The 25,988-nt window shown below is 37.6% G+C and overlaps 1 protein-coding gene and 1 non-coding gene across 2 annotated transcripts; both read right to left on the bottom strand.

Annotated features, from left to right (window-relative positions):
- Window positions 1-2,554: 2,554 nt before the first annotated feature.
- TRNAL-UAG (transfer RNA leucine (anticodon UAG)) lies at window positions 2,555-2,636 on the bottom strand. Its single transcript has one exon. It is a non-coding gene; the product is annotated as a tRNA-Leu (tRNA).
- A 17,321-nt stretch (window positions 2,637-19,957) lies between these two features.
- Window positions 19,958-25,609, bottom strand: LOC100029586 (olfactory receptor 6S1). Its single transcript, XM_001379260.3, has 2 exons — window positions 25,562-25,609; window positions 19,958-20,929 (listed from the first exon to the last, which is right to left on the bottom strand). The coding sequence occupies exons 1-2, from the start codon at window positions 25,607-25,609 to the stop codon at window positions 19,958-19,960; spliced, it is 1,020 nt and encodes a 339-aa protein (XP_001379297.3).
- Window positions 25,610-25,988: the final 379 nt, after the last annotated feature.

Raw genomic sequence — 25,988 nt, 5'->3', positions numbered from 1 at the left:
CCACTGATGCTTCCTTGCTCTTTCAGAAACAAGAAAGTTTATCTCTCATCTCCATTCATTTTCTCTGACTGTTCTCTATGCTTGGAATTCTCTCCCTCCTCATCCTTACCTCCTTTGTTCCCTGACTTCTTTTAAGTTCCAGATAAAATCTCATCTTCTACAAGAAGTCTTTCCCAACCTCTCTTAATTCTAGTGCTTTCCCTCTCTTAATTATTCCTTCTTTATCATGCAACTAGTTTCTTTATATGTGTGCATATTTCTTCATTCATTGTTTTCCCCCATTAGATTTCAAGCTCCTTAACAGTAGAGATGGTCTTATACTTTTTTGGGGGTGGGTATCCCCAACACTTAACACAATATCTGGCACACAATAAACACAATAAATATTGATCAGCGATTCCTCTTCCCAAAGGAATACATTCCCAATCCCTTCTTCCTAAGCCTAATATGGAGAGGATTTGCCTTTTCATCCAGGTTCCAACATGCAATTAGAGACTTTTGACAGCTATGAGCTATACAATTTGTAATTCTTGGATGACAGTGCCCCCACTTTCATCATATTAAAACTGTAGCTTTCCCTGGGTTCTACACACCACTTGATATACATTAACAATCTAGACAATTCTGCTGACTCAATTCCTCATGGATTGAATACCAGCCCTCCCAGAAGTTAAACTGCATCAAATTCCCTTCTGGCTCCATGACTCAAGGCTCTTTGCCATTTCAACTTAACTTCAAAGCTTAATTTTAGCCTCCTTCTCTGAAGTTAAACTTTGGTAATTATTGATTTCAATAAAGCTACTACTCAACAGACTGTAAATTTTTATATCAACTTCTTCCAGCAAAGCTCTCTGTTGTCAGCAGTTCAGAACTTCTCTTACTCAGATACTGTATCTAGTCTTTTTCTCCATATGGTCCTCCCTGTGTTCTCCTCCTCCTGGTAATTCCTGATGAATTCCCAACTCTTTCAAAGGATTAAATATCGCCCATGCCCATGTCTTTTGGGACATGAAATCCTGGTCTGAAGGGATTATATCTGATGTGAAGCATCCTGAGAAATATAGGTTTGCCATTATCTGATAGTCAAAATTTGTTGCCTGAAGGGGAAAGTACCAACATTATATATACTAATTTAGGTTTCTTGTTCTTATTTCCATCATATGAAAGCATATGTGAGATACAACCAGGAGTTAATTAGCTCTTCTGGTAATGTACACCAAACTTTATGGCCTTTAAAATTTTAAATGTGTATTGCTTTTGGATCCTACATAAAGGGAGCTGGTTTGTTTACAAACGTTCCAAATAAAAACAATCAGATCCTAGGTATAATTGAATATGTCAATCATGAATAAGCTAGCTAAGGATGAATATTCAGCTTTGTCAGTTCTTTTGATGCTTTTTGGCTAAAACTGTGGATTCACAAGACACTTTTGGCTTTTCCATCTCCACATTCACTCTTCCTCTGAGAGAAGGGGCCTTATCTGACCAAATGTATTTCAAATGTAAAGTTTTGGGTAAGAGGCTCACAGCTTCCATACTCCAAGGAGCAATGAATGTGATCAAGACAACTTTCATTTGACTCCACACACAAAAACTCTGATGAAAAACACTCATAGAAGTCCACGAACTGATAAAGAAAAATATAAAGGACAAATAATTCCTGAGGACCTCTCAAAGAGAAATTAATCTTTGAAATTCTATGGGATCCCTAGCCCCAGAGTTTCTTTCAGATCCAGTGTCGCCACTGGACTCCTCAAAAGAAGACAAACACACTTTGGAGATGCTGGATAAACCATCACCTTTCTGTTGTATCTGCACAGCACTGGTTTGGGGGACATTAATCCCGACAGATTTAACCTTCCAGCCCTGGGACTGAACTGTCTTGACTGGGAACTGAGTACAAACTTTCTTAAGCAATTTAAAAAGTCAGCTCTGAACAGACCAGATACACCTCTTTAGAGGCCAATCTCCCCCCCCCCTCCCCCCAGGCCATTTGGCTATCAACCTTGTCATCATGTTTTAATCTTCCACTTTCCTCACTGGAAGTGAAAACTGTGCTGCCCCCATCTGCCAAGGAAGTTACATTGCTAAAGTTATCCTTAAAATGCCAAGATTTTATAATCATGAGACCATTCTCCCCGCTCAGCACCTTCTGCCCTTCTGGAGCTGCATATCTTCGGCAACATCTAACACAATTTCTCTGCTTCTGCTTGGATTCTTATTCCTTCTGCGATCTGGGTTTCCCATTAAAAGGAATGAAATAACAACTGATTTTAATTATTTCAAATTGTATTCAGCCTCGCTGGACCCTGCCCTCATCCATGATCTTTCTACACAAACCCTAAGGTCTATTGCTTAACTTTAATCCTTCCTCAACCTTTCTAACATTAACCTGATAACAACTCTAACACTTATATATAGATTATTTTCTTTTTTCTCTGTCCTTGGAGTTCTCCATCCCCTGAAAGAATTATATCTTTACTCACTCAATCCCCAATCATTAAATACCAAGATTTAAAGTACCGATTTAAGAACCTGAAACCAAAACGCTTACTGGCAGCGGTGGGATTCGAACCCACGCCCCCGAAGAGACTGGAGCCTAAATCCAGCGCCTTAGACCGCTCGGCCACGCTACCCCGACATCGCAGTCGTCTATTTTTCTTTGTTCTCTAAGACTAGTCGATTACGTTTTGAGGTAGTAAAAGAGGAAGGACGAAACAAAGAGATCCGCAAAAATTTATTTAGTAAAGAGATCCACTAAAATTTATTCAAAAAATTGTTATGTGTTTATAGAGAGGGGGCGGGGAAGGCAGAATAAGAGGAAAAGAGGGAGAGAAATGAAAGAAGATTCCAGTCAGGAACATTCACAATCATCAGCTGGTGTTTTTGTACCGAGAGGAAAAATCTCAAAGGACACTAGCAAATAAGCCTGACACTACTGCACAGATTAAGAATTTTATCTCTAGCCACATTTTCTTTAACTCCTTAGTTTTGATCTTACGAAAAGAAATCTGTTACTTTGCTCAGTAATGGGGACGACATTACATTTTTTGGTAATCCATCTTACTCTTGGTTTGTTTTCAATGTTGATAATGAACTGAATTGGCTCCCTGATGGAGGAGAGAATGCTGAACCTGGAGTCAGGAAGGTTTGTGTAGAAATTTGACCTCATATATTTCTGAGTTATGGGATTCTGGGCAAGGTACTCATCTTGTCTGACTCTGTTTTCTTACCTATAATAATAATACCTACTTCCCAGGTTTGTTGTTGGGAATCAAATAAAATAAAGGACGTAAAGTGCTTTGCAAGTCTTTGAACACTCTGGGACAAAAAGGGCATCTAATCACTTTTTCAGATGAGAGTCCTTCAAACAATTTAAGACAATAACTACATTCCCCATCCCCTAAGACTACAGGCTAAACAAGTCCAGTTCTTTAAATTAATATTCATCTAAAAATATAAACTACTGCAGGATCCAGCAAGCTAAGGCACATCTATCACTCTCTCCACTGAGTTCATCTCCTCTGCAACAATGCATTTGGTCTAGACATGGCTCAGTTTTGAGTAAGGCTGAACACCCAGAAAAGGAGTCACATTTATATACTTATACTCTGTCTCTTTCTGAGCCACATCTTGTCATCCTGCAAAATTTTTGCTTAAGGTTTTAGCTCATATCTAGAATCAAAAGGGATGGATTGAAAGGTATTCAATTCAAGGACAATATGAATTAAATATAGAGGAGTCATTTTTTCCTACACACAAAAGAAAGGTTAAACACAAAACACTCATGAATACATATTGGCAGGACAATTCAAATGGGTTTCAGTATCTTTTTTTTTAATATATTTTATTTGATCATTTCCAAGCATTATTCATTAAAGACATAGATCATTTTCTTTTCCTCCCCCCCCCCCCACTCCCCATAGCCGACCCTTAAGTCCACTGGGCATTACATGTTTTCTTGATTTGAACCCATTGCTATGTTGATAATATTTGCATTAGAGTGTTCATTTAGAGTCTCTCCTCTGTCATGTCCCCTCAACCGCTGTAGTCAGGCAGTTGCTTTTCCTCGGTGTTTCCACTCCCATAGTTTATCCTTTGCTTATGAATAGTGTTTTTTTCTCCTAGATCCCTGCAAATTGTTCAGGGACATTACACCGCCATTAATGGAGAAGTCCATTACGTTCGATTATACCATAGTGTATTAGTCTCTGTGTACAATGTTCTCCTGGTTCTGCTCCTCTCGCTCTGCATCACTTCCTGAAGGTTGTTCCAGTCTCCATGGAACTCCTCCACTTTATTATTCCTTTTAGCACAATAGTATTCCATCACCAACATATACCACAATTTGCTCAGCCATTCCCCAATTGATGGGCATCCCCTCGTTTTCCAGTTTTGGGCCACCACAAAGAGCGCAGCTATGAATATTTTTGTACAAGTCTTTTTGTCCATTATCTCTTTGGGGTACAGACCCAGCAGTGCTATGGCTGGATCAAAGGGTAGATATTCTTTTGTCGCCCTTTGGGCATAGTTCCAAATTGCCCTCCAGAATGGTTGGATCAATTCACAACTCCACCAGCAATGAATTAATGTCCCTACTTTGCCACATCCCCTCCAGCATTCATTACTTTCCTTTGCTGTTATGTTAGCCAATCTGCTAGGTGTGAGGTGATACCTCAGAGTTGTTTTGATTTGCATCTCTCTGATTATAAGAGATTTAGAACACTTCTTCATGTGCTTATTAATAGTTTTGATTTCTTTGGCTGAGAACTGCCTATCCATGTCCCTTGCCCATTTATCAATTGGAGAATGGCTTGATTTTTTGTACAATTGATTTAGCTCTTTATAAATATGAGTAATTAAACCTTTGTGGGAGGTTTCTATGAAGATTTTTTTCCCCAATTTGTTGTTTCCCTTCTGATTTTAGTTATATTGGTTTTGTTTGTACAAAAGCTTTTTAGTTTGATGTAGTCAAAATTATTTATTTTACATTTTGTGATTCTATGTCTTGCTTGGTATTAAAGCCTTTCCCCTCCCAAAGGTCTGACATGTATACTATTCTGTGTTTACCCAATTTACTTATGGTTTCCTTCTTTATGTTTAAGTCACTCACCCATTTTGAATTTATCTTGGTGTAGGGTGTGAGGTGTTGATCTATTCCTAGTCTCTCCCACACTGTCTTCCAATTTTCCCAACAGTTTTTATCGAATAGTGGATTTTTGTCCCAAAAGCTGGGATCTTTGGGTTTATCGTATACTGTCTTGCTGAGGTCGCTTTCCCCCAGTCTATTCTACTGATCTTCCTTTCTGTTTCTTAGCCAGTACCAAATTGTTTTGATGACTGCTGCTTTGTAATATAGTTTAAGGTCAGGGACTGCAAGGCCCCCATCATATGTGTTTTTTTTTTTTCATTATTTCCCTGGATATCCTTGATCTTTTGTTCTTCCAAATGAACTTGGTTATGTTTTTTTCTAAATCAGTGAAGAAGTATTTTGGTAGTTCAATGGGTATGGCACTAAATAGATAAATAAGTTTGGGTAGGATGGTCATTTTTATTATATTGGCTCGTCCTATCCATGAGCAGTTAATGTTTTTCCAATTGCTCAAGTCTAGTTTTAGTTGTGTGGAGAGTGTTTTGTAGTTGTGTTCATATAGTTCCTGTGTTTGTCTCGGGAGGTAGATTCCTAGGTATTTTATTTTGTCTAAGGTGATTTTGGATGGGATTTCTCTTTCTAGTTCTTGCTGCTGAGCTGTGTTGGAGATATATAGAAAAGCTGAGGATTTATGTGGGTTTATTTTGTATCCTGCAACTTTGCTAAAGTTGTTGATTATTTCAATTAGCTTTTTGGTTGAATCTCTAGGATTCTTTAAGTAGACCATCATGTCATCTGCAAAGAGTGATAACTTGGTCTCCTCCTTGCCTATTTTGATGCCTTCAATTTCTTTTTCTTCTCTAATTGCTACTGCTAGTGTTTCTAGTACAATGTCAAATAGTAGAGGTGATAATGGGCATCCTTGTTTCACTCCTGATCTTATTGGGAATGCATCTAGTTTATCCCCATTGCAGATGATATTAGCTGATGGTTTTAGATATATACTGTTTATTATTTTTAGGAATGACCCTTCTATTCCTATGCTTTCTAGTGTTTTTAATAGGAATGGGTGTTGTATTTTATCAAATGCTTTTTCTGCGTCTATTGAGATAATCATGTGGTTTTTGTTGGTTTGCTTGTTGATGTGGTCAATAACGTGGATGGTTTTCCTAATGTTGAACCAGCCCTGCATCCCTGGTATAAATCCTACTTGATCATGGTGAATGATCCTTCTGATCACTTGCTGGAGTCTTTTTGCTAGTATCCTATTTAAAATTTTTGCATCTATATTCATTAGGGAGATTGGTCTATAGTTTCCTTTCTCTGTTTTTGACCTGCCTGGTTTTGGAATCAGTACCATGTTTGTGTCGTAAAAGGAGTTTGGTAGAACTCCCTCTTTGCTTATTATGTCAAATAGTTTGTATAGTATTGGGATTAACTGTTCTCTGAATGTTTGATAGAATTCACTGGTGAATCCATCAGGCCCTGGGGATTTTTTCTTTAGGAAGTTCTTTGATGGCCTGTTGGATTTCATTTTCTGATATGGGATTATTTAAGAATTCTATTTCCTCTTCTGTTAGTCTAGGCAGTTTGTATTTTTGTATATATTCATCCCTGTCTCCTAAATTGGTGTATTTATTGCCATATAATTGGGCAAAGTAATTTCTAATGATTGCCTTAATTTCCTCTTCATCGGAGGTGCTGTCCCCCTTTTCATCTTTAATGCTGTGAATTTGCTTTTCTTCCTTCCTTTTTTTAATTAGATTGACCAGTACTTTGTCTATTTTGTTTGTTTTTTCAAAGTACCAGCTTCTTGTCTTATTTATTAAATCAATAGTTCTATAACTTTTGATTTTATTAATTTCTCCCTTAATTTTTAGGATTTCTAGTTTGGTTTTCTGATGGGGGTTTTTAATTTGATCGCTTTCGAGTTTTTTCATTTGCATTTCCAATTGATTGATCTCTGCTCTCCCTAGTTTGTTAATATAAGCATTCAGGGATATGAATTTACCTCTGATTACCGCTTTGGCTGCATCCCAAAAGGTTTGAAAGGATGTCTCACCATTGTCATTTTCCTCGATGAAATTATTAATTGTTTCTATGATTTCTTCTTTAACTAAACGGTTCTGGAGTATCATATTGTTTAATTTCCAATTGGTTTTAGATTTGGTTTTCCATGTACCATTACTGATCATTATTTTTATTGCCTTGTGATCTGAGAAGGCTGCATTCATTATTTCTGCTTTTCTGCATTTCTGTGCTACGTTTCTGTGACCTAATGTATGGTCAATTTTTGTGAATATGCCATGTGGTGCTGAGAAGGAGGTGTATTCCTTTTTATCCCTATTTATTTTTCTCCATATGTCTATTAATTCTAATTTTTCTAAGATTTCATTCACTTCTTTTACCTCTTTCTTATTTATTTTTTGATTTGCTTTATCTAAATTTGATAATGGTTGGTTTAAGTCTCCCACTAATATGGTTTTACTGTCTATTTCTTCCTTCAATTCTCCTAGTTTCTCCATTAGAAATTTTGGTGCTATATTATTTGGTGCATACATGTTGATTAATGATATTTCCTCATTGTCTAAAGTCCCTTTTAACAAAATATAATTACCTTCCCTATCCCTTTTGATCAGGTCTATTTTTGCTTTGGCTTTATCAGATATCATGATTACCACTCCTGCCTTCTTCCTGTCAGTTGAGGCCCAGAAGGTCTTACTCCATCCTTTAATTCTGACCTTGTGGGTGTCAACCCGCCTCATGTGTGTTTCTTGAAGACAACATATGGTAGGGTTTTGGATTCTAATCCATTCTGCTATTCATCTACGTTTTATGGGTGAGTTCATCCCATTCACGTTCAAAGTTATGATTGTCATTTGTGGACTCCCTGGCATTTTGATAGCCTTCCCTAATTCTAACCTTTTCTTCTTCAGCTCTACCTTTTAGTCCAGTGATTTACTTTGAATCAGTCCCCTTTGTCCCCTCCCTTGATGTTTCCCTTTTTAGTCCCTCCCTTTTTGCTCCCTCCCCCTCCCCCCTCTCTTTCCTTCCCTTTTTGTTTTCCCTCTCCCCTTCCCCTCATTGGTTTTCCCTTCTCCCTACCCTTGTTGGGTAAGATAGACTTCAAGATCCCAATGGATCTGGATGTTTTTCCCTCTCAGAGTTGATTTCCCTGAGATTAAGGATAGGAGTTTTCTTCCCCTCCCCTTCCCATGTGAATCTTTGTGTGAGAAAGATTATTCTATTTTGTCTTTCTTTACCCCCTATTTATACATTACATTTTCCCCACATGTTAGTATACATAGATTGATATAAATGTAGTCCTTATAGAAGAGAGTTTGAGTAAATGAAGAAGATAACATTTTCCCCCTTTCCTTAATATTTACCTTTTCAGGTATTCCTTGCTCTTTGATTTTCGGTATCAAACTTTCCACAGAGCTCTGGTCTTTTCTTTGCAAAAAGTTGGAAGTCTTCTATTTTGTTGAATGCCCATTCTTTCCCTTGGAAGTATATAGTCAGTTTTGCTGGGTAGCTGATTCTTGGTTGAAGACCCAGCTCTCTTGCCTTTCTGAAGATCATGTTCCATGCCTTACGATCATTCAGAGTAGAACTTGCAAGGTCTTGTGTGACCCTGATTGGCATTCCTTTATATCTAAATTGTCTTTTTCTGGCTTCCTGTAGGATTTTTTCTTTTGTTTGATAGCTTTGGAATTTGGCAATTACATTCCTGGGAGTTGTCTTTTGGGGGTTTAGTGTAGAAGGTGTTCTGTGAGCTCTGTCAGTGGCTGTATTGCCCCCTTGTCTCTGGGCAATTTTCTTTGATTATATCTTGTATCACGATGTCGAGTTTGGTGTTTATTTCTGGCTTTTCTGGAAGTCCAATTATTCTTAAATTATCTCTTCTCCCTCTATTTTCCAGATCTGTCACCTTGTCGGTGAGATATTTTATGTTCTCTTCTAATTTCTTGGTATTTTGGCTTTGCTTTATTAATTCTTGCTCTTTTACACGATCGTTGTCTTCCAGCTGCCTGATTCTGGCCTTTAAAGCCTGGTTTTCCTTTTCAGTTTGGTCACACCGGTTTTGTAGATGCGTGAATTTCTTTTGCATTATTTCCCACTTTTCCTCCCAGAAGGTTTCCATCTTTTTGGTCATTTCTGATTCAAATTCTTCATGGGTTTGTGGAGAGTTTCCATTTCCTTTGGAAGGTTTTGGAGCATTTTCTTGTGTATCGTCTTCTATCTCCTCTGTATTTTGTATTTTGGCTCCATAGAATGTGTCCAAAGTTGCCCCTTTCTTCTTATTTTTCTTGGGATTTTGGGGCTTCTGTGCTTCTGTGGAGTCTGCCATCTCTAAATGGGGAGGATTAGCTTTTCTTATCTCTGTCTGGTGTTCAGAGGCTTTAGTCCTGGGCAGATTGTCGGTTCTATGAGCTTTCCCTAGGTTAAACTGAATATGCCTTCAGGCAATGACTTTCACTGGAACTGGAATGGAAGGATCAGACCAGGGGCCCACACTCTCCCCCAGTTCTCTCTGTTTCCCTGCTGCTAAGGTGCCCCCTCCACTGGGTCGGGTTGCTTTCCGGAAGTTGCCTTCAGAATAGCTGGCCGTGAGGCTGTTTTGTCGGCCCTGAGGGTTGTTGTTGTTTCAGAGGACCCTGCTCTCTGTGGGGGAAGGGGCCACAGCTTCCCAGAGCTCCTAGGGCAGTGACTTTCACTGAGACTTGGATAGAAGGATCCAGCTGGTGAGGCTGTCTTGCCCGCCCTGAGGGTTGCTGTTGTTTCAGAGGACCCTGCTCTCTGAGGGGGAAGGGGCCACAGTTTCCCAGAGCTCCGAGGGCAGTGACTTTCACTGAGACTTGGATAGAAGGATCCAGCTGGTGAGGCTGTCTTGCCCGCCCTGAGGGTTGCTGTTGTTTCAGAGGACCCTGCTCTCTGAGGGGGACGGGGCCACAGTTTCCCAGAGCCTTGGACTCTGCGCTCCTGCCCCTTAGGTCTGAGTGATCTCGGGTTCTGGCTTTTGAGGGGGGCCGTACCTTTTGATCCAGGTCCAGGTCAAGGAGGAGGATTCCCAGGGTCTGTGCTGTTGATCGTTTTGAATTTCGGCGCCTTAGGAACTTATAGTTTGAGATTGGTCGGGAAGGGTTTTCCAGAGATCTGAACTTTAGCTTTCTCTAAGCTGCCATCTTGACTGGAAGTTGGGTTTCAGTATCTTAACTATAGCTATTCTTGTGCTCTCTTGGAAGACTTAAAGATTATTGGAATGAAAAGCAATCTAAGAGACTGAAGAAGAAGAATTCTTACATTTCATCTTGGTTCTATTCTGACTCCCCAACATCCATGTCTTCTGACTAGGCAGATCAGGACTTTGGCTCCTCCTCTTGTCTATGATTATCTGCCCCAATTTAGCAACACTATGAAGTTTGAACCAAGCTAATTAGGGTCTCTCAACCTCCAAAACTTAGAAATCCACCTCCAAGACTGGACATTATCTTGAAACATGTTCAGTCATCTAAACCCATGAAAGAAAAAACAGAGAAGGTAGTCAAGAATTTGAAGTCTTCTGGTTCATCTAGTTGGATATATGCTTTAGCAGTCATATATTCTTGACCCTTTGATAGTCAAGGTAGAGAAAGGGGTGAGCTGTCCTCCCCTTACCTGGGAATCACAGGTGCCACCTAGAAGGTCAAAAGAAGAGAATGAAAGGAGGAATCACCCCCCCCTTTTAATTTTCACTGAGTTATTAGTTCTTCCTCTGCAGTGGTCAATGAAGGATTTCTTTCTTCATGCTCAGATAGCTCTGATAATCTTAGCATATATAGTTGATAGAAAGGAATTAGAGCATTTTAGTATATGCTCTACTCAAGCCCCAGCTTTACTTTTATTTTAGAACATGATCATCATTGACCCTGGAATTGACCTGAATTCAACTAAAATGAGCAAACATTGATCAAAAAACCTACTGTGTGCATAGCATTCTGATAAAGACCGAGAAAGAAACAAAGATTATAGAACCCTTGGGTTCCCAAAGTCTCTTTGGAATATCTTACCAAAATCCTAGTTCTACCATGGTATATACAAAGTGAGTTCAGGATGCTTCCTTGACACTCTTTAGATTTATTTCCTATAAAATTAACACTAAGAAGTAATTTTAGGTATTCTCAACTTTATATATAAATTGCCCAGATTAACAGAGGAAGAAATAGAATACCTAAACAACGCCATATCAGAAAAAGAAATTAAACAAGCCATCAAAGAACTCCCTAAGAAAAAACCCCCAGATCCAGTTGGATTCACAAATGAATTCTATCAAACATTCAAAGAACAACTAATCCCAATATTATACAAACTATTTGACAGAATAAGCAAAGAAGGAGTTCTACCAAATTCCTTTTATGACACAAATATGGTACTGATTCCAAAGCCAGGCAAGTCAAAAACAGAGAAAGAAAACTACAGACCAATCTCCCTAATGAACATAGATGTCATGGTCAGGGTTCAGCCTCACTCGAGACTCCAGGGGTTCCTGACAGGTGGCGAATGATCAGTCAAAAAAATAACAAATGGAAGACAGCTTAATCATTACAGCCATGAGACTACTTTACATCTGATAGCTGCTCTGCCATTCCCAGGCCTGGTGTTTATTTTTATACCCATTTTCTTGGCACACAGATACATTACCTAACACACATGTTCAAAGAGAGATAATTGGAAAAGTGATACATTAACTTTTAACAAATCACTTGATTAACATTCTATATTCTTGTATTGTGATTACAGACAGAATAAAAGGTTATACACAAGATAAATGATTTTGTCACAGGTGGCTTAATTTTCTCATTACCCTGTGAGAAGTTTTGAGCTTACAAACAATCAAGGAAAATTACTTATTGCTTTTAATAAAATAGAATAATTAATCAACAGTTCTTAAAAGACAATTCAGCAATCATATCATTGAGGTTGAGGGGTACTGGGAATACAATTCAAATTTAATATTAGACTGATCATTACTCAGGGTTTACTAGGGAGTTTCCCATTGGCAAGTTACTGGTTTGTGAAGTCGAGTCACTGAGGCATATTGAAGCTTGATGTACTTCTACATTTTGTATGGGCATCTATGATTGATTTGTGTGCTGGCTCCATGAGAATACGTTTCTGTTAGTGGGAAAGTTCTGGGCTTGGCTTGTAGCTGTGGTTTCACTGGGGATCATGTACCTAAGTAAAAGTTAACCCATGATAGTCTTTTGGGATAGGGTTTGAGGGTCTGATCTTTTGGTAATGTTTTAGAGAATTACGGTATACATATTTTGCTCTTGCATTATTCCTTTTGAGAATAAGTGGAACAGTAATCATGTCAATTCATAGGTAAGGGGTATTGTTGAGAGGGGTCGTGTAAGGGGGACTGAGGTGGGCAATCACATCTTGCCAAGGGCCACTCTGTGGCCTCCTTAGCTACCACGCGTGACTCTGTCAAGGTGTCGTGGCCTGATGGCTCCCAGCACATAGATGCAAAAATCTTAAATAGAATGCTAGCAAAAAGACTCCATCAAGTGATCACAAGGGTTATTCATTATGACCAGGTAGGATTTATACAAGGAATGTAAGGATGGTTCAATATTAGGAAAGCCATCCACATAATTGACCATATTAATAAGCAAACTGACCAAATTAATAAGCAAAAATCACATGATTATTTCAATAGATGCAGGAAAAGCCTTTGACAAAATACAACACTCATTCCTATTAAAAACACTAGAAAGCATAGGAATAGAAGGGCCTTTCCTAAAAATAATAAACAGTATAAATCTAAAACCATCAGCAAACATCATTTGCAATGGGGATAAACTAGAAGTCTTCCCAATAAGATCAGAAGTGAAAGAAGGATGCCCATTATCACCTCTATTGTTTAACATTGTACTAGAAACACTAGCAGTAGCAATTGGAGAAGAAAATGAAATTGAAGGTATTAAAATTGGCAATGAGGAGACCAAGCTATCACTCTTTGCAGATGATATGATGGTCTACTTAAAAAACCCTAGAGAATCAACTAAAAAGCTAGTCGAAATGATCAACAACTTTAGCAAAGTTGCAGGATACAAAATAAACCCACATAAGTCATCAGCATTTCTATATATTTCCAAAACATCTCAGCAACAAGAATTATAAAGAGAAATTCCATTTAAAATCATCGTAGACAATATAAAATACTTAAGAATCTATCTGCTGAGTCAAACAGAGGAACTATATGAACATAACTGCAAAACACTATTCACACAATCAAAACTCAGTCTAAACAATTGGAAAAACATTGATTGCTCATGGGTGGGATGAGCTAACATAATAAAAATGACAATCCTACCCAAATTATTTTACTTATTTAGTGCCATACCCATTGAACTACCAAAAAATTGTTTTACTGTATTAGAAAAAACTATAACAACGTTCATTTGGAAGAACAAAAGATCAAGGATATCCAGGGAAATAATAAGAAAAAAATGCAAAGGAAGGTGGCCTTGCAGTCCCAGATCTCAAACTATACTTTAAAGCAGTGGTCATCAAAACAATATGGTACTGGCTAAAAGACAGAAAGGAGGATCCGTGGAATAGACTTGGGGTAAGTGACCTCAGCAAGACAGTCCATGACAAACTCAAAGACCTCAGTTTTTGGGACAAAAATCCACTATTTGATAAAAAAAACTGCTGGGAAAACTGGAAGACAGTATGGGAGAGATTAGGTTTGGATCATCTCACACCCTACACCAAGATAAACTCAGAATGGGTGAATGACTTGAATATAAAGAAGGAAACTATAAGTAAATTAGGTGAACACAGAATAGTATACGTGTCAGATCTTTGGGAAATGAAAGATTTTGAGATCAAGAAAGAGTTAGAAAAAAATCACAAAATATAAAACAAATAATTTTGATTACATAAAATTAAAAAGTTTTTGTACAAACAAAACCAATGCAACCAAAATTAGAAGAGAAGCAACAAATTGGGAAACAATCTTCATAACAAAAACCTCTGATAAAGGTCCAATTACTCAAATTTATCAAGGTCTAAACCAATTGTACAAAAAATCAAGCCATTCTCCAATTGATAAATGGGCAAGGGAAATGTATAGGCAATTTTCAGTTAAAGAAATCAAAACTATTAATAAGCACATGAAAAAGTGTTCTAAATCTCTTATAATCAGAAAGATGCAAATCAAAACAACTCTGAGGTATCACCTCACACCCAGCAGATTGGCTAATATGACAGCAAAGGAAAGTAATGAATGCTGGAAGGGATTTGCGGGACATTAAAGCATTGCTGGTGGAGTTGTGAAGTAATCCAACCTTTCTGGAGGGCAATTTCAAACTATGCCCAAAGGGCACTAAAAGACTGTCTACCTTTGATCCAGCCATAGCACTGCTGGGTTTGTACCCCAAAGAGATAATAAGGAAAAAGACTTGTACAAGAATATTCATAGCTGTGCTCTTTGTGGTGGCAAAAAATTGGAAAATGAGGGGATGCCCTCCAATTGGGGAATGGCTGAACAAATTGTGGTATATAGTAGTGATGGAATACTATTGTGTTCAAAGGAATAATAAACTGGAAGAATTCTATGTGAACTGGAATGACTTCCAGGAATTGATGCAGAGTGAGAGGAGCAGAACCAGGAGAACATTGTACACAGAGACTAATACACTGTGGTACATGTATAATTGAAAATCTTTTCCCTAAAAAAAGAACTACATATCCCAAGAGCCCACTGACTTCCTGTCATTACATACTGTAAAAATTAAATTATATCTCTAATAATAAAAATATTATATTTCATGAGGTTTCTTTAGGATCATTAGAAATCAAGGAATAAAGAGGATACAAAATAAAAACCACATGCCCATGGCTGATTAGCCCATTTCAAATCCCCACACTCAGCTTACTTGATGCATCATTGCAAAGGAAGAGAGTGTGGGAGGTGTTACTGTCAGTTAAATACCAATTATGATCTTGCCAACATGGAGACTCAGGAGAGATTATAGGGAATTCTGGGAAATGCCAAGGACTTCTGGGGATTGAAGTCTAGGGTTCAAAATCTCCATTTATACAGTACTTCCTGTAGAGAGAGGATAAAGAGAGTGGTCATTGAGGCTCTCTCTCTCTCTCTGATGTAGAATCAGCAGTGATGGTGGTGAGTGGGGATGGCTAAAAATGGCTAACCAGCCATGGGCACATGGTTTTTATTTTGTATGCTCTTTATTCCTTGATTTCTAATGATCATTTAATAAACTTAATAAATATAATATTTCTATTATTAGAGATTAAATTTTTAATTTGTACATACAATCAAATGGACTTCTCCATTAGTGGCAATGCAGTGATCCTGAACAACTCAGAGGGATCTACGAGAAAGAACACTATCCACATCCAGAGGAAAAACTGTGGGAGCAGAAATACTGAAGAAAAACAGCTGTTTGATTACATGGGTCATGGGGGAAATGATTGGGAATGTAGACTCTAAATGATCATCCTAGTACAAACATCAACAACATGGAACTAGGTTCTGATCAATGACACATCTAAAACTCAGTGGAATTGTGTCTTGGCTACAGGAAGGGGTGGTGGAGGGGAGGGAGGGAAAGAATACAATTCTTGTAACCAAGGAATAATGTTCTAAATTGACTAAATGCATTAAAAAAAACTAAACTAAAAAAATGGCAGAGCAGACAATGTGCTAAGCCTGGAGTCAGTGACAACCTGAGTTCAATTCCTGCTTCAGAGTCTTATTCGCTGTGATCATAGGCAAGTTACCTACCTAACCTCTATCTGCCTTAGTTTCCTCACCTTTAAAATGCAGATAATTATAGCACCTAAAAGCATAGTACTTGGCACATAGTAGTGCTTAACAAATGCTTCTTTGCTTCCTTCTTTCTCTTGTCTGGTTAAGAATACATCTCCTATCCATAGTTATGAAAAGTGTATGAACTATTTTTTAAAATTCCTATAGGGTTAGAAGGCAAAAGAGAAGTAAAAGGTAGGCAATGGAGGTAAAATGACTTCCCTAGAGTCACATTGCTAGAAAGTATCTGAGGCCACATTTGAACCCAAGTTTCTTCTTTCTCCAATGCAGACTCTCTATCTACTAAACCATCTATAGCTGCCTTGAACTATTTTTTATGGTATAGTATTTAATATTAAGTCCATGTATCTATCTTGAATTTATTGAGAAATAGAGAATAATTCTTGGTTGGTCTAATTTTTGCCTGTGTAGTACTTTTAGAAATCTCAAGCTTCCCCTTCAAATAAAGGTCATCCTTTTAAAATTTATTCTTCCGGTGATGCTATGTTGCTGTAAGTCATGAAATATCAGTTTAAGAAGGTCACCTGAAGGAAATAGAGTTATGCATAAGTGATGAACACAAGATGGTCAATTCACATTGCCAGTAATATGTGAGAAGTGTTATAAATTATGTCAATAAAATATGTGATCAGAAAAGATCTGATCTTGTGGCAAAAATGAGGGAGAACTGGTGGTTAACTTTTGTATTCCATTGGGTTTCATACAATGTTATGAGATCCAGAAGACAGCTACAAAGAGTATGTAGAACAACATGGACAAACTTGCAAAGGATGCGAAGTTGTGTTGCCATCTACATCTTTGGAGGATGTAGCCATGTCAGGGAGATCACGGAACCATTAAAATTTCAAACATTTTACTCTAGATAGGAGCTGTTTCTCTCCCAAAATATCTTGGGTTGTTAATTAAGCTCCCTACTCATATAAATGACTAGATTCAGTATTTTGTTATTTTGGGACCACTGACAAGTGGGAAAAATCTATCTGGATTCCCATCCCACCCCCTAGGAATTACTGAGTTGATTAGTTGACTATTCATTAACCTCAGCAAATATCTGAAGCTCTAGATCTGTCATCGTAGCCTGACTTTTCCCAATACCTCTTTCTCTACCCCTTTGCAGGACTTCCTTGGGTAGGAAGCATTGGGTGTTTATGTGATAAGAATGGAGATTGTAGTATAACAGGAAGGGAAATAAAATCAGCATTCTAACCACATTTTGAAATAGTAAGAGTAAATCCAAGTTAGGACCATCAGGCAAAAAGCTTTTATTAAGCACCTACAATGTTTAAGGCACTATGCTAACTGTTGGAAATAAAATGGGAGGCATAAGATATTCTGTCCTCCCAAGGAGCTCAGAATCTAATGGTGTCGATAACATTCAAATAACCATATGTGACATGGAAATATCTGAAGATTCTTTGATAGGTACTGCTGCCAGTCATAACTCAATATGAAGGAATACTTAACTTAGCATAGTTGCACGGTATCTAAAAATGACCACCAATTGCCAGATAGTTTTCATATGACATATAGCCTCTAATTTCATCAGAAAAAAAGGTTGGATTTTGTGGATGCCAAAAAGGAAAGATTTACATTTCAAAGAAAAACTTGTGAAATTTACAATAAGCTAATGGAAATGAAGGTTTACATGTTAAAGATGGCAGAATGGTAAAAATGACATCTGCTGTAAAAATTTGTAAGTTGATCAACAAATACTGAAAGGTATTATTTTGGAATTTATAACTATCTAGATAATGATTATCATAACTGAGCTAGAGATTCATTTACCCCAAACTGGTTAATCATTTGAGTTAAATTATTGGGGGTCTGAGCTAAATTACACCACAGAGGGAAAGCTTCAGTTATTTACTTAATTTTTGTTACTAACAAAATGACTGTCATGGATTCACAACAAAGGAAATTTAAAACTCTTATGATGTACAAATAAGCTATAAACAGGATAAATAGGACATAATCAATTGAGGGAAGGCACTGGAAAAAAGAGGGATTGGGAAAGACTTTTTATAGATGGTGGATTTTAGATAGGACTTGGAAGGATTCCAAGGGATTCAAAAGATAGAGATGAGGAGGGAGGATATTACAGGCACAGGGGACAGCCAGAGAAAAAGCTCAGATGCAGAATGATTTGTCCATAGGAATGATAAGGAGATCACTGCCACTGTGTCAAAGAGTATATAAAGATGGGAGGTGTAAGGTGCAAGAATACTGCAAGGGTTAGGGGGAGATCGGTTATGAAAGATTTTTGAACATCAAACAGAGGATTTTGTATTTGATGCTGGAGGTGCTAGGGAGTCTCTCTAGTTTATTGCATAGGAAAGAGAATGACATGACTGGACCTGCAAATAAGGAAAATCACTTGGGTGACTGAATGAAAGACAGACTGGATGGTGGCATATAGATCTGGCAGACAGACTAACCAGCAGTTTATTGAATAGTCCAGATGTGAGATAATAAGGGCCTACACCAAAGTGGTATGAATATAAGAGGTCATAAGGGGCTATACTCCAGAGATGTTGCAAAGATGAATCAACAGGCTTCAGCAACAAATTTGATATGAAGGGTGAGAGATAGTGAGGAGCGTAGGATGACACATAGGTTGTAAGTCTGATGGACTAGAAGGATGGTGGGGATCTGGTCAGTAATAGAAAAATTTGGAAAGGGAAAGATTGTGCTTAATAATAGAGAAAAGAAAATGAATTCAGTTATAGACATGTTGAGTTTAATATATCTACTGGTTCAATATATCTGATAGGAAGTTATTTCTATCAACTATTGTTTCCCAGTGATATTCAAACTTTTTCATGTGCCTAGTTTTTGGATAATTTTGAAATCAGTTTACTCACCAAACTCTTTAATTTAATTGTTCTTTTTCTGGAACATCTCTGTGCACTTATTTGTCCATCACTATCTGATAGGTTCTCACTGCTGAATATCATCTTATTTAACTTTCTCTCGGATCAGCCTCTGAATACATTATAGGCATGAGCTCATCTACTCCCCAGCATCCTATGAGGTAGATAGTTGCAAAATTATACAACACAGTTTTTAGAAGGAGCCACAGAAGCTATTATTTATCAAATTCAATTGGCCAGTGTTTTACTCCAGTCAATTAAAAAAAAAATAACAGTATTCATCAGAATTAGTTTAAAAAAAGTCTATCCCCACCCCAACTTAAATAAAAGTAAATATTAATTTAAGAAAAGACAAGAAGGGGAAGTGGCATAATTAAGGAAATAAATCCCAGAGATAAGAAAGCAAAGTCTTTCACCAGAACTTTTGCCCAAGACTAGATGACGAAGGAGTATGGGAACCAAAAGTTGATCAAAAGCTATGGTCCTTAAAATCCTTCAGGGGTCTCAGTCTTCTATGATTACTGGCATTTCTCTAGCACTGTCCCTTGGTTCAGTTTTCTTTACTTCTTTTTCTTACTTTAGGTGTAACAAGCAGGTTTTAAAGGACTCAGACTCAATCTATGCAGACTCCATCCACTGGCATTTCTTCCTATATTCATTAGGTAAAAGATCTTGTAATCTTTGATATCCATGGCAACCTTATTGCCTTTAAGGAGGTCTAATTAATTAATATACTATTATTCATTAATTATCCACAATAAACACATAAATAATAATTAATCAATCAGAATGAGCCCCCAAAGACTGTTAGGAAATCCAGTTGGTATTTGTATTTGGTAACAACAGTGATTTTGGCTTGTGAATTCTTCCTTGAGAAAAGCATAAGAACTAGATACATAATTTTTTGAGATCCTTGCTAGTTCTAAAATTTTGCAACTTATCGCTACTCAAGATGTTAGTAGAATGAAAATAGCTAATGGGAAAGAATTTTCCAAGATCAAAGGACTCTCAGATATGGAAACAAGACTAACTCTCATAAAGTACTAAAATATGCACAGAATGTAGAGGAAAATGCAATTCAGATCTACTCTGTCCTCTGATCCCTTCCCTGTAATTTCATTCTTTTTGTCTAGCCTAGCCCTAAGGACATCAGTGATGCCCAGAACAAGCAGCTAACCCCTTCTTAAGCATATCCCTTAAGGCTTCCTTCACTCTTTCATTTCGAAGGGTATAAATAACAGGGTTCATTAGTGGTGTAACAAATGTGGTCACGACTGTCACTGCCCAGTTTGTGCCAACAGAACTACTTTGTGATGGTCGGACATAGAGAAAGATGGCACTTCCATAGAAAAGTGTAACTGCCATCAAGTGGGAGGTACAGGTGGAAAAGGCTTTCTGTCGACCAGAGGCTGATGGTATTCGAAAGACAGCCAAAACAATGTGACCATAGGAAGTTGCAGTAAGCAGAAGGGAGATCATGATGACCACTGAGGCCAAAGCAAAATCAACCTCTTCCAGTTGCTTGGTATTGGTGCATGCCAGGCGAAGCAGGGGCCCACTGTCACAAAAGAAGTGTTGGATCACCACATCCTGGCCACAAAAAGGAAGCAAGGCCACAACCACTGTAGGACCAAGCACTGGGAGAAGACCCCCTGCCCAGCAAATCAGAGCCAATCGTATGCATATGGCCCCACGCATCAGTATGGGGTATCTCAAGGGATGACAAACAGCAAGGTAACGATCCACAGACATGATAGCCAGTAGAAGGAATTCAGAAGCCCCGAGGCAGAAGTAAAAATAGAATTGAACAATGCAAGCATTGAAAGAGATGGTATGCCGACCTGAAAAGAAGTTAGTCAGCATCTTGGGAATAATCACAGAAGTGATCAGTATCTCTAGACATGACAGGTTCCCCAGGAAAAAGTACATAGGAGTCTGCAGGCGGGGATCAACTCCTACCACACTTATAATCACCATATTGCCCATTAAGGTCAGCAGATACACTAGCAGGAATATTGAACCGAGCTCAGCTTGCATGCTGTGAAGAGTGGGGAAGCCTGCCAGGATGAATTCAGTTACGCCACTGCTCTGATTCCTGCCCATAACCACTGGTTTTCTCACCTGTTGGACAATAGAGAGATAGTCATGGTGAAAGGATACACCTCGTGATACTTACCTATCTCTAACCTCCTCATGTTCTTTCCTCATTGAGAGATTATACTATAACCAGATGGAATTGGTGTCCTCTTTCAACAAATTGGTTGGGATATTTTTTTCAAAGATATTTTATTTTCCCAATTACATCTAATAACAATTTTTAACATGCATTTTCTGAAACTATAAGATCCAAATAGTCTCCCCCCCCCTCATTTCCTTCCCCCATCTTAGAGATGGTAAGTAATTTGATCTGAGTTTTATATATATATATATGTATATATATATACACACACACATATATTTCCTATTGATCACTTTTGTAAAAGAATATGCATATAAAACTAACCCCTCTCCCCCCAAAAAAACTGTAAATAACCCAATGTGTGAAATAGTATGCTTTGATCTGCATCTGGCTCTAACTGTTGTTTCTCTAGAGATAGAGATAGAGATAGAGAAAGAGATAGAGATAGAGATAGAGATAGAGATAGAGATAGGCTTTGTCATAAGCCTTTCAAAATTGTTCACAGTTAATCATGATACAAAATTGCTGTTACTGTATAAAATGTTGTCCTGGTTCTGCTTTCACTCTGGATCAGTTCATGTAGATCTTTCTAGCTTTTTCTAAAATTATCCTGCTTATTGTTTCTTATAGCACAATAGTATTCCATCACCAAATGTACCACAATTTATTCATTCATTCCCCAATTGATGGACATCCACTCAATTTCCAATTTTTTTTTTTGTCACCACAGAAAGAGTTGCTATAAATATTTTTGTCCAAGTATATGATTGGGATATCTTTAAAGAAAAGTTAAAGTCAAGTGCAGAAACCTAAACCTTCAAAGAGCCTCCTTCCTTCACTTTCTGCCCTTCTTATACTATGAAGTTATGTCATTCTTTCAGTGATATAAACTAATTGAAAAACCATCAAATAACCCAGACAAAGCTGAAAACAGGAAAATCCAAAAGTGTTTTTTTTTTTTTGAGGTAGCAATTCAAAATCATTCACTTGACTTAAGTGGGTAGCTAGGTGGTGCAGTGGTTAGAGTGCCGAGTCTAGATTCAAGAAGATTCCTGAGTTCAACTTTAACCTCACACTTACTCCCTGTGTGACCCTGGGAAAGTCACTTAATCCTATTTGCCTCAGTTTCCTCCTCTGTAAAGTGAGCTAGAGAAGGAAATGGCAAGTCACTCTAGTATCTTTGCAAAGAAAACTCCAAATGGGGTCATAAAAGTTGAACATAACTGAACAACCCTAACCCAAGTCAGAACTGGATTATCCCATTGTGCAGGCAGGAGTGACCTTATTCTTCTATCTTGTCTATACTGGTTTAAAATTAAAGGCAATATTTAGTGCCAAACCTACTGAACTACCAAAAAAAATTAGAAAAAAACTTAACAAAGTTCATTTGGAAGAACAAAAGATCAAGGATATCCAGGGAAATAATAAAATTAAAGGCAAAATTTTAAAATGAGATCCTACATATACAGCTTGTTTTTTCCCTTGCTTAGAATTGCCTTAACTGAATCTCAGAATTGGAAAGGACCTCAGAGTCTATGTAGCATAACCTATATTTGACTGAGAATCTTATCTATGATATCTTTAAGAAATATCCATCCAGTCTTTATTTAAGACCTCCCATAAAAGAAAACTCCCTACCTCCTAAAGTTGTCAAAGCTATTTTTGAGCGTCTCTTTTCTAAAAGCATATATATATATATATATATATATATATATATATATATATATATATTCATACTGAGATAACCAAAGTTCCCAGATCTTTAAAAAATTATATTAATAGTAATCTAAATGTGCCTTCCCCTATTTTGTACTACTTATGCTGATTTTTTAAAACTTGGCTGTAGACTTTTTGGCTACCTTTATTATATTTTACCTTATTGTATTTAACTCATTCTTTTAGCCTAGCAAAATCCTTTTGAAACCTGATTTATGTTACTCAGTGTGTTAGTTTTGTGTCACTTGCAATTTTGTTAAGTATACCATTTATGCTTTTATAAAACTCCCTCCACCTCCCTCCCTCCCTCCCTCTCTCTCTCTCTCTCTCTCTCTCTCTCTCTCTCTCTCTCTCTCTCTCTCTCTCTCTCTTCCCTCTCCCTCTCCCTCTCTCCATTCTCACCCCCTCTCACTTGGAGTCAAAGCATGGGAAGAAAGTATCTGAACCAAGATTTAAACCAAAAATTTGAACCCAGGTCTTATGCTAGTTTTTCTGTCCACTAGACCACAAACCATATATTAACAAGTATCTTACCAGGAAATGAAAAGGCTGATGTAAACATCTGGAAGGAACCTTAGATGCCAATCTCCTTCTCCTGCATTTTTAGAGATGAAATGGAAACACAGATTGTGAGAAATAACAGCGGATTTGTAGAGGATCTGAATTCAAGTCTCAATTCTGTCACACATGTAACCATTAATGTTATAAATTACATGTATAACCTTGGGCAAATAATATAATCTTTCTGGGCCTCAGTTTCTTTTTATGCTCATTTAGAAAGTTAGGCTCGACATTACTAAAGCCCTTTTAACTTCTATCCTATGATTTTTTTTGATATTATGAATTTGAAATCTGGAGAGTATATATGTATTGCCCAAGGGCCACAGAAGTAGTAAATAGCAGAGCTTAATTCAAATGTAGACTTTCTCATGTAATAAATTAATATGACATATGAATCCCTGGGGAATCACTGGAAGTCATACTTCATGCTAGTCATACATTCTCCTACGCTGGAGGTCTAACTTTAATGAATTTCAGAAAGGTCATACATGCTCAATTTCTTAATTTGTAAAATGAGGTGGGCTCAATGACCTTTATTGTTCCTTCTAATCTGTCTCTGAACAAAAAGTGATTTGTATCTCTTCCTAAAATCTTAGGCCTCAGGGAAGCAATCCTATCTTTCCTCATTTTCCATATGCTAAAAGGTGGTACTCATTCATTTTGGAGTCACTTTGGGAGACAAGAGGTGACCAGGTCATATCCTTAAAACTAGAGGAGAAATCATATGATTTGCCCAGGAAAAGAGGACACTCAATTCCAAAGTATCTCCAACAGAAGGCAAATCAAACCTGTGATCATTAACAAAGTCAGAAATGAATCCTCTAACCTCTGGGGACCCAATAATAATAATTCTTATTGATATAGCATTTTGAGTGAACCCAAACCCTTTGTTTGTTTGTTTGTTTTATTTTATTTTATTTATTTTAAACCCTTAACTTTGGTCTTGGAACCAATATTGGTTCCAAGACCGAAGTTAAGGGTTTAGGTCAAGTGACTTGCCCAGGGTCACACAGCTGGGAAGTGTCTGAGGCCACATTGAACCTAGGACCTCCCATCTCTAGGCCTGGCTCTCAATCCACTGAGCTACCCAACTGCCCCCAAAATCCTTTATTTATAATACTCCAATGAGGTAGATCTCACTTTGCAGTTGAAGAAGCATGTTAAGTGACTTTAGTAGAATTATTTAAATGTTCAAATTAAGACTTGAATGAAAATCTCTTGAGGCCAGGTCCTCTCTATCTCCTCTATTATCTTCTGTTATTTGAATAGAGTATAGATTCCTTTGATCTAAGAAGTTTCAGTTCTGAGTATAACATTCCCTAAGAAAGATTGCCTACCCCAAGAACTTAATTTTTTTTAAATTATTTACTAATTTATAATATTTTTCCATGGTTACATGATTCATTTTTCCCACCCCTCTTTCTTTCCCCCTCCCAGAGCTGACAAGCAATTCCTCTGGGTTATACATGTATCATTGTTCAAAACCTATTTGCATGTTATTCATATTTGCAGTCGAGTGATCTTTTAATGCCAAAACCCCAATGAACCACATGATTGATCGTATGTTTTTCTTTTGCATTTCTACTCCCACAGTTTCAAGAACTTAATTTTTAAAAAATTATCCTAGCTATTTCAATACTAGTATGCTTATTCATGTATCAAGTGATCTCCAAAATCCTTGTTTCCTTATCTGCCCTACTGTTTCCTTAAGCAAAACCTTGGTTAGTATTGTCACAGGAAAACATAGATTTGCTTATATGATGTTTCTGAGTTGTAAATGATTATAATTAAAGAAGCCTATCAGAGCAGGGGGAATTGTCACCTCTTGCTTGATAAAAAAGACTCTGAGGGGCTTTCATCTCCAGGGTATGAGGGCCTTTGCAACACTGGCCTGTATCTAAATCTGCTGAAATTGCTATAAGGCCAATGTATCCTAATCTATGGTGAGAGATGAATCTAAAGTTCAGTGTTCTCAAGGGGTTCACTTTGGGTGACTAGGTGAAGGGAGGGGAATCTCATTTCCACCAAAAACTCTCTAGAATTCTCTTAAAAGAAGTCACCTTGGTGGAGATGAAGATAGGAATTTTCTATTCCTTCTAGCACTCACTGTCCATTCTTTGTATCATGTCCTTGTCAGGGTCTTATCCCCATGGTTTGCAGCAGGGTTTAGATAATTAAAAAAAAAAAAAAAAGCTTATGCCTACCATGGAGCACTTCTGCATGGGAAAAACAATTAGGAAAAAATAGGGAATGATGTGACCAGGGGTTAACTACCTATTCTTCCTGTACTTTCCTACCTGCGTGTGGTCCAAAGACACTCCTCTTCTGCCTTGTAAACTGAGCATTCTTTCTAATCTTGAGCAGACTGAATCAGACCTGTTCTTTCTAATGGTCGAGAGGTTCACAAGCTAGACAACACCAAACAATTCCAGATCTTATATCTAGAGTTGGAGGGAACCTTAAAGCAAACTTGGCCAAACCTCTCATTTTACAGGTGAGGAAACTGAGGCTTTAGAGAGGTTACATTTCTTACTCAAGATCACACATCTCTCTCCTCTGAGGGTATCTACTAATCTCCATAATATTATCCCAGTTTTTATTATGGGATTTGAGAGAGTGGAAGACATCAATTTAGATTAAACTACCATTGAAATTAGAATATGGTCCAGACACAGGGATCCCATAATTATCTTTACTTGACAAGAGTAACCCTACAAGGCTTAA

Source organism: Monodelphis domestica, chromosome 1 (genome assembly GCF_027887165.1).
Source record: "Monodelphis domestica isolate mMonDom1 chromosome 1, mMonDom1.pri, whole genome shotgun sequence".
In the NCBI taxonomy this organism is placed as follows: Eukaryota; Metazoa; Chordata; class Mammalia; order Didelphimorphia; family Didelphidae; genus Monodelphis; species Monodelphis domestica.
The sequence above is the reverse complement of the archived record's forward strand: the minus strand, read 5'-3'. Positions and strand labels throughout refer to the sequence as shown.